At 47.3% G+C, this 10066-nt stretch overlaps 1 protein-coding gene across 2 annotated transcripts in view; it reads right to left on the bottom strand.

The window, feature by feature from the left end:
• Positions 1 to 1279: 1279 nt before the first annotated feature.
• Positions 1280 to 10066, bottom strand: part of S100A1 (S100 calcium binding protein A1) — a 47925-nt gene continuing 39138 nt past the window's right edge. Inside the window, exons 1-3 of one of the 2 annotated variants that reach the window (XM_063946712.1) lie at positions 8405 to 8510; positions 6479 to 6673; positions 1280 to 1505 (exon numbers count right to left, since the gene is read on the bottom strand). In XM_063946712.1, the coding sequence (XP_063802782.1) occupies positions 1362 to 1505; positions 6479 to 6619 (285 nt within the window). In that variant the 5' untranslated portion in view covers positions 6620 to 6673; positions 8405 to 8510 and the 3' untranslated portion in view covers positions 1280 to 1361. Of the gene's footprint in view, positions 1506 to 6478; positions 6674 to 8404; positions 8511 to 10066 lie in introns of those variants that run through there. The other variant, XM_063946711.1, reaches the window with a different exon arrangement.

Below are 10066 nucleotides of genomic sequence, written 5' to 3' on the forward strand. Positions count from 1 at the left end.
TGATCACTAACACGGATCACTAACACAGCTTACACTAACATGATCACTAACACGGATCACTAACACAGCTTACACTAACATGATCTCTAACACGGATCACTAACACAGCTTACACTAACATTATCACTAACACATCTTACACTAACATGATCTCTAACACGGATCACTAACACAGCTTACACTAACATGTTCACTAACACAGCTTACACTAACATGATCACTAACACGGAACACTAACACAGCTTACACTAACATGATCACTAACACGGATAACTAACACAGCTTACACTAACATGATCACTAACACGGATCACTAACACAGCTTACACTAACATGATCTCTAACACAACTGACACTCAGCTGTATACACCATATAACACGGGTAACAATAAACACTGCCTGTACAAGTCAGGCGCTTTAATGAGCCCGTGGAGCAATCCATCCATTCAGACCGCTATGTGTTATTTATTAGCCATTACGTAAACCTGTGATGAAGACGAGCCATAGTTAGTCTTATTGGTGAGGTGAAATGTCTTCAATGTCGGCGAGGCTGCGGCAGGATAACAATTGCGCTGTATCAGGCCCAGTCTGAGCGGCCGTGAGGGCTGACGGGATGCCCCAACCTACTATACTTGCTGGCAATAAATCAATCAAAACTTAGGTCAGATTCCCAAATGTGTAAAACATCTGACAGTGTGTATCATGTGTACGACCGATGGATATACACTTTGGGGCTGACGCATAGGTGGCCTCAGAGAGATTTCTTGCAAGGCACGTGGCGCTAATTGCTGTAGTATTCCCTACACTTCGGCACCATTAGGTGATGCTGTTGTTAGTTTATTGCTAACCAGGCCTGGCCAACCTGTGGCTCTACAGCTGTTGTGAAACTACACATCCCAGCATGCCCTGCCAGAGGTTCAACATTCCCTAACAGCTAAACTGTTGCAGGGCATGCTGGGAATTGTAGTTTCACAACATCTGGAAAGCCACAGTTTGGCTAGGCCTGCTCTAAACCCTTTGATAAATTGACGCGTTTCGGGCCAGGAATGTGGACGACCTCCTCAGGTAGTCCTTATACCAGTCCTCATTGGTGGCATCAATAACTTTATCCTTTCCAGTCAGACACTGCTAAGTGCTTTGTACTTGTACGTTATGGGCTATATACAGAGACATACGTTTATTCCCCCCCAATGTATTCATTTTCACACCCCTATCACACTAGAGATTTACGGGCTGGCTTTCATATCTCACACATGCTATAAGAGACACACTGACGCAATTTAGTGTTTAATTCTCTGTTTATTCAGACACAAGTGTGGCCCTGGGTGACACCACAGGTGGTTATCAGTGACACCGGACACTCAGCTGCTCTCACAGAACAAGTTGTTGCAAGCCACCGTCAAAGAGGCCACCAGGATGACAAACTCCTGGAAGTCCACCTCTCCGTCCCCATTCTCATCCAGTTCCTTCATGATCTTGTCCACAGACGAAGCATCTTTCTGGGTCTGCAGGGGAAGATAGATGGTTAGACGACAACAACCGAACCGTCATTATCTACCTCTTCAGGTTACAGTGTACTGAGCCCCAAGCGTTCAGACATATAGTACCCATGGCTAGAAACAAGAGACAGACGTATCAGATCTGGATTCATGAGCTACAGCCGGAGCAATACTGAATTTTCCTATACATCAGTTGCTTCAAGTTCAAATCACCGGAATAACTCATTGTAGTATTTTTACATGAAATCGCCTGTTGAACACTCAGAGACGTTCTGTTGCTGCCATTTGACAGATTTTTAATAACATCTTTGTTAACAACACTGATATTGGTGAAAAGCAAACTGAACTGTAATGATTGTTTCCATGGTAAAAGGTGTTACAAGGGTGAGTCAGTTTTCCGCAAAATATATGGCAGCCGCAGAGTCTGATTCTGTATCTTTGACAGGCAATTTTGGGCAAATGATCTATTTAAATTATTAATAGTTACTCCAGTAAGTAGTAGTACTCAGCCTAACCATTATTTTTTTACAGATTTAGGGGTATATGCAATAGCGGGCGAATTGGCAAAAAAGGCGAATTCCGGGCCGTTTTCGCCTCCAAAAATCAATTCGCCTATGCAGTGCAGTCATTTTTCGCAAAAAAACGGCCCGTCAAAATTCGCCTTTTCTCAATTCGCCTTTTTCCGAATTCGCCTTTTCTGCAATGGTACAGATGCTGCAATTCGCCTCCAGCATATTCAATTCAAGTTTGGAAATTCGCCTGCAGTGCTTTTAGACAGCAAATTCGCGATTTTCACTCCGCCACACTTTGGAGGGTGAAAACAAATAAAAAAATTTTAAACATGTTTTTTTTGGTGTTTTTTTTTTTAGGAATAGCAGATCTATTTATATTAGAAGGGATTAGGTTTTTTTTTTTTTTTTGGGGGGAGGCACAAATATTATTTATATATTTTTTAAAATATTATTTTTATTTTTTTTATTTTTTTATTGCTGGAACGGTAAAATCAGAACAAAAAATGGCGTGGGGTCCCCCCTCCAAAGCATAACCAGCCTCGGGCTCATTGAGCTGGTCCTGGTTCTAAAAATGCGGGGAAAAAATTGACAGGGGATCCCCCGTATTTTTAAAACCAGCACCGGGCTCTGCGCCTGATGCTGGTGCCAAAAATACGGGGGACAAAACGAGTAGGGGTCCCCCGTATTTTAAACACCAGCATCGGGCTCCACTAGCTGGACAGATAATGCCACAGCCGGGGGTCACTTTTATGCCGTGCCCTGCGGCCGTGGCATCAAATATCCAACTAGTCACCCCTGGCCGGGGTACCCTGGGGGAGTGGGGACCCCTTCAATCAAGGGGTCCCCCCCCCCCAGCCACCCAAGGGCCAGGGGTGAAGCCCGAGGCTGTCCCCCCCCATCCAATGGGCTGCGGATGGGGGGGCTGATAGCCTTTGTGATAAAAAAAAAGATATTGTTTTTTCCATTAGTACTACAAGTCCCAGCAAGCCTCCCCCGCAAGCTGGTACTTGGAGAACCACAAGTACCAGCATGCGGGAGAAAAACGGGCCCGCTGGTACCTGTAGTACTACTGGGAAAAAAATACCCAAATAAAAACAGGACACACACACCTTGATAGTAAAACTTTATTTCATACGCCGACACACACATACTTACCTGTGTTGACACGCCGACTGCAACGATCTCCGACGATCCGAGGGTACCTGTCAAAAAATTATACTCACCTTCCAGCGTCCGTCCAGAGGTCCAGGTCCAGAGGTAAATCCACGTACTTTGTAAAATAAAAAAACGATCACCGAGCCATACCGGACTAGAAAGGGGTCCAATGTTTTCACATTACACTCCTTTCTCCCGAATGCCGGGACATCACGTGACTCCTGTCACTGATGTCCCTTCAGCCAATCAGGAAGCGCTACTGCCGTGGCGCTCACCTGATTGGCTGGACGCCGTCTGTACTCTGACAGCGCCTCGCAAAGCCGCTCCATTACTTTCAATGGTGGGAACTTAGCGGCTAGCGGTGGGGTCACCCGCCGGTCAGCCGCTGACCGGCGGGTGACCTCACCGCTAGCCGCTAAGTTCCCACCATTGAATATAATGGAGGGAGCAGTGCGATGCGCTGTCACAGCGAGCAGCCAATCAGGTGAGCGCAACGAAGTTGCGCTTCCTGATTGGCTTAGAGACCTGTCAGTGACAACTGTCACTGACAGATCTTAATCGTGGAAAGGTGTCCCATGTGTCAGCATGGGACACCTTTCAGTCCGTTTTTGGTGCGGGTAAATGCGTTTTCTTTTTTTGCCAAGTCCGTGGATTTATCTCTGGAGCCTGGTTAAGGTGAGTATATTGAACTTTGCTTTTCAGGTACCCCGGGATTCTACATGGAGAAGAGGACCGATGTCGGCGTGTGAACATAGGTAAGTATGTGTGTGTCGGCGTATGAAATAAAGTTTTACTATCAAGGTGTGTGTGTCCTGTTTTTATTTGGGTATTTTTTCCCCAGTAGTACTACAGGTACCAGCGGGCCCGTTTTTCTCCCGCATGCTGGTACTTGTGGTTCTCCAAGTACCAGCTTGCGGGGGAGGCTTGCTGGGACTTGTAGTACTAATGGAAAAAACAATATCTTTTTTTTTATCACAAAGGCTATCAGCCCCCCCATCCGCAGCCCATTGGATGGGGGGGGACAGCCTCGGGCTTCACCCCTGGCCCTTGGGTGGCTGGGGGGGGGGGACCCCTTGATTGAAGGGGTCCCCACTCCCCCAGGGTACCCCGGCCAGGGGTGACTAGTTGGATATTTGATGCCACGGCCGCAGGGCACGGCATAAAAGTGACCCCCCGGCTGTGGCATTATCTGTCCAGCTAGTGGAGCCCGATGCTGGTGTTTAAAATACGGGGGACCCCTACTCGTTTTGTCCCCCGTATTTTTGGCACCAGCATCAGGCGCAGAGCCCGGTGCTGGTTTTAAAAATACGGGGGATCCCTGGCCGATTTTTCCCCGCATTTTTAGAACCAGGACCAGCTCGATGAGCCCGAGGCTGGTTATGCTTTGGAGGGGGGACCCCACGCCATTTTTTTTTCGGGTTTTTCCCCGTTTTTTCCCGTTTTTAAAAATCGCGGCAAAATCCGCCAAATCGGCCGATTTTCGCCCGCGACCCTGGCGAATCCGTTTTTCATTGCATATGGTGAATTCCGGAAGCCACCTTCCGGAATTCACCTGGCGAATTTGGTCGAATTGAAAAAACGGCGATAATTGCCGCGATTTCGCCCGCTATTGCATATACCCCTTAACCTTTAATAATAGGATTTTACATTTGCAGGGAGAGTTAGATTTGGGTGGGTTATATTGTTTCTGTGCAGGGTAAATACTGGCTGCTTTATTTTTACACTGCAATTTAGATTTCAGTTTGAACACACCCCACCCAGATCTAATGGGCCCTACACACTGGCAGATAAAACAGAACGATATGAACATTCTCGTTCATAAATGAAAGAGAACGTGTTCATATCGTTCTGTGTGCAGGCACCAATGATTAACGATGCGCGGCTCCGCGCTCGTTAATCGTTGGTGCCCCGTCGCTTATGCATGCAGACCAATATGGACGAGATTGTCCATATTAGCGTGCAGTGCTATGGAGCCGGGTGACGGGGGGAGTAAAGAAACGTAACTCCCCCCGTCACCTCCCCCTCGCCGCCAGGTCGCCCGTCAGCCGTATCCGCCGTCGGGCAGCTCGGCGGCGGAACGGTATGTGTGTAGGGCCCATAACTCTCTCTGCACATGTTATATCTGCCCCACCTGCAGTACACATGGTTTTGCCCATTTGCTAACACATTTGCTGCTGCAATCAGATCTGAATTAGGCCCCAAGTCACCAAGTGTCAGTGTGCCATGGTCCAGGACCCCAAGTGTCAGTGTGCCATGGTCCAGGACCCCAAGTGTCAGTGTGCCATGGTCCAGGACCCCAAGTGTCAGTGTGCCATGGTCCAGGACCCCAAGTGTCAGTGTGCCATGGTCCAGGACCCCAAGTGTCAGTGTGCCATGGTCCAGGACCCCAAGTGTCAGTGTGCCATGGTCCAGGACCCCAAATGCAAGTGTTCTGTATCCTAGCTCCCTAAAGTTCTACTGTGCTATGTTATGGGACCCTAAGTGTCAGTGTGCCATGTTCTGAGACCCCAAATGTTAGTGTGCCATGTTCCGGGACCCCAAGTGCAAGTGTTGTGTATTCTAGCTCCCCAAAGTGCTACCGTGTCATGTTCTGAGACCCCAAGTGTCAGTGTACCATGTTCCAAGACCCCAAGTGTAAGTGTTTTGTATTCTATTTTCCAAAAGTGCTACGTTCTGGGAACCCAAGTATCAGTGTGGCATGTTCTGGGACCCCAAGTGCAAGTGTGCCATGTTCTGGGACCCCAAGTGTCAGTGTGCCATGTTCTGGGACCCCAAGTGTCAGTGTGCCATGTTCTGAGACCCCCAAGTGCAAGTGTTCCATATTCTAGCTCCCCAAAGTGCTACTGTGCCATGTTCTGGAAACACACGTTCTAGTGTGCTGTGTTCTGGGGCCCCAAGTGGTAGTGTTCCATGTTCTTTGGGCCTCAAGTGCTACTGTGCCATGTTCTGGGACCCCAAGTGTCAATGTGCCATATTTTGGACCTCAGGTTATACTGTGCCAAGTGCTAGTATGCTGTGGTCTGAAACCTCAAGTGCTACTGTTCTGTGTTTTGGACTCCGAGTTCTTGTGTGCCATTTTCGAGCTCCCTCAAGTGCTATCGTGCCATGTTCTGGGACCTCAAATGTGAGGGCTCAAGATTGAATTGTTAAGAAAACTGACACTAGAGAAACTCCCAAAAATAGTTCCCACATTCCAGCTTGTGGTCCAGACCTCCAATTTGGTCCTGACTGCTTTAGATGATGCACCATATATGTATTGTATATCACCCCACTGGCATACGTGTGCCCATGTACATGCAAGTGGTCCCTCACCTCCAGATACTCCCCCAGCTCGTTCTGCAGTAGATCTCTCAGCTCTCTCCTGCTCAGCTTGTGCTTATCTCCCTCCCGAGCTGAGTACGTGTGGAAGACAGAGATCAGTGTGTCCATGGCTCCTTCCAGCTGGGATGACATCTCTAGGTGGTTTGGTCAATAGGCAACAAAAGATGGAACCTTGAACTCTTATATCTAGTAAGAATAAGAAAGAGAAGATCAGATAGGCTCAAATGGCGATCACAATTCTGTACGCCTCCGACGATCGGAAATCATAAGTGAATTATCTCCCTGTATGTATACATCCGCACTGCCATCGTCACTAGTAACGGAACTTACACCCCCAGAGCCATGTGCCCAGGGTGACAGCACTGCTCACAGACCCCTAGTTATGGATCTGCACCTACTCCATGCTTGATGCAGAAGATGCAACTTAATATGTCATCCATTCTGCATATGGAGGACTCAAAGAAAGTCAGTTCTCTGGCTACATGGCCACGGGAGACTGCTCTTACATGTGAACACTCCATTGCCACCCTGTAACACACATTCACCCATTTGTTAGAAGCCTCTGAGATGCAAATACGCGCACAGATTGCTAATAATTACAATATGCAGCCACATTCAGACTTGCGGAGGTTAGAAAATAGGCAAGAGCACAAGATGAAGATGGTGGGATAGAGATGAGAAAGTTTTGGTATAAGATGGTTGGATAGAGATGGGAAGGTCTGGGTATTAGGAGGACGTGGTGAGATGGGAATGTTTCTGTATAAGGAGAACAGAGTAGAGATGGGACGGTCTCGGTATAAGATGGTGGGATAGAGATGAGAAAAGTCTCAGTATAAGATGTGGGATAGAGATGGGAAGGTGTTGGTATTAGGAGGATGGGGTGAGATGGAAATGTTTCTATACAAGAAGGATAAACTACAGATGGGAAGGTCTCGTGTGACAGAAATGGGACTGTCTCACTATAAGAGGGTGGGATAGAGATGGGAAAATCTTAGTATAAGAGGGTAGAACAGTGATGGGAAGATCTCGGTATAAGATGGTGAGACAGAGATGGGATTGTCTCAGTATAAGAGGATGGGACACTGATGGGAAGGTCTTGGTATAACATAGTGACACTGAGATGGGAAGATCTGGACATAAGGTGTTGGGATAGGGATGGGAAGGTCTCGGTGTAAGATAGTGGGATAGAGATGGGAAGGCCTTGCATAAGAAGGTGGAATAAAGATAAATCTCGGTATAAGATATAATGTCTCAGTACAAGGTCTCGGTATAAAATAGTGAGATAAAAATGGGAAGGTCTGGGTATAAGATGGTGGGACAGGGATGGGACTGTCTCAGTATAAGTGGATGGGACAGAGATGAGATGGTCTTGGTATAAGAGGGTGGGACAGAGATGAAAGGTCATGGTATAAAAATAGTGGTATTAGGATGGGAAGGTCTAGGTATAAGGTGGTGGGATAGGACTGAGAAGGTCTCTGTGTAAGATGGTGGGACAGAGATGGGAAGGTCTCGGTGAAAGATGATGGGACAGAGATGGGAAGGTCTGGGTATAAGGTGTTGGGATAGGCTTAGGAAGGTCTCGGTGTAAGATGGTGTGACAGAGATAGGAAGGTCTTGGTATAAGATGGTAGGATAGATTTGGGAAGGTCTGGGGTCTGGGTATAAGGTGTTGGGATAGGGTTAGGAAGGTGTCAGTGTAAGATGGTGGGACAGAGATGAGAAGGTCTTGGTATAAGATGGTAGGATAGAGTTGTGAAGGTCTGGGGTCTGGGTATAAGGTGTTGGGATAGGGATGAGACGGTCTCGGTGTAAGATGGTGGGACAGAGATGGGAAGGTCTTGGTATATGAGTGTGAGATAAAGATGGGAAGGTCTCAGTGGGAGATACAGTGAAGTTTGGTGTGATAAAGTATCTTACCAGGTATTACTGATATGTAGCCTCTCCAGGTTGTCTCCTCTCAGCGGCAGCGACAGTTCCCCCAGAACTGATGATAAATTCTGTCTCCCATCAGCTTATCAATGTTGGTCTCTTTTCCTCTCCTCCCCCTGCTATATCCATTACATCCCAAACAATGACACCTGTACCTCTCAGGTATCAATGTCCTGATTTACATAGCATCTCTGTAACATCACCTTGGAGACCACGAAACCAGACTCCGGATATGTGTTTGTCGGATGCAGAAAATAGGGATGCTGATTACATTCTGCAGTAAGTTATGTTTGCTAAATGATGTAGCCCATTACCTTTATAACAGTATCCTCCTGCTGTGAAGGTTTGGCCATCAGCCATTAATGGTCAACAACCATCTATGGTTTGCCACTGATAGGTGATGGTGACGGCACAGGGGGCATGAAGCTTAGCCCAATAGGTTCCAAAGAAATGGCCTAAATATGGACTCATCAACCCTTAGGCACAGAGGGGTCTATTCACGAAGCAATGATAAGAGTGGAGAAGTGAGCCAGTGGAGAAGTTGGCCATGACAACCAATCAGCTGCTCTGTATAATTTTATAGAATGCACTTGATAAATGTTACTTCAGTGCTGATTGGTTGCCATCGGCAACTTCTCCGCTGGCTCACTTCTCCAGACTTTTCACTGCTTCATGAATAGAACCCAGAGTCTTTGTGACACCACTAAAGTGTAAGCTTCGTGGTGCAGTGTGCCTCTAGATAGTAAGCTCATCGGGACCGGGTCTGCCATTAGATCACTATATAAGCTCAGTGCCTTGATATTCACCACTAGACTATATTGTGGGGAGGGGGCCTGGACTGCACACCCTGGCTTCTTATAATGGGATGTGCTACCTTGCTGGGACTTAGTTAATCGGTCGGGTCTGAATCCCTCCCTTAGTACTACAATATAGGAACAAGAGCGCAGGTGCACCATACACCATTAAAATGATAACTACAATCACGTCAGAGGTTCTTGGCATAAACTGGCCAATATATGAGCCTGCCCACCTACGTCATGGTGTATGGTGCACCTGCAGTCTTGTTCCTATAGTGTAGTACTAAGGGAGTGATTCACACCCGACCGCTGCTGTGCGTTTCCGCACAGGGGGCGATCAGCGATTAACTGCGCATGTGTATGCACCGCAATGCGCACGCGCGACTGCAAATAACAATAGCCATCGCCGGTCAGCGACAGGCTGGTGCGAAAATTGCACGGTGAATATGCACTCCCCTTGGGCGGCGACTATCTGAACGCAGGACAATTTTAGCAGCCCAGGGATCGGGTCTGAATTAGGCTGTAAGGGCACTGGATGATATCGATGGTCAATTTGGTCAATATGAGAGTACATACATCTATATCGTCCAACTTGACTGGCATGTATCAATGATCATCGTTGATGCATCCACACTGCATGGTCTGAACGATACCATTAGACTGTAAGCTCCTTGGGACAGTGTCTTGCAATATACCACTAGATTGTAAGCTGCTGTCTCTCTACCAGAGTGTAATCGCCTGTTAGGAGGAGGCCCCCTTTACATTACTAGATATAAATAAAGCCACGGTCTAACATCACATTTCTAGACTGTAAGCTCCTGGGGACAGCGTGCGGTATAATACAGCTTATAAT

This window comes from Pseudophryne corroboree, chromosome 12 (assembly GCF_028390025.1).
Source record: "Pseudophryne corroboree isolate aPseCor3 chromosome 12, aPseCor3.hap2, whole genome shotgun sequence".
Lineage (NCBI taxonomy): Eukaryota > Metazoa > Chordata > Amphibia > Anura > Myobatrachidae > Pseudophryne > Pseudophryne corroboree.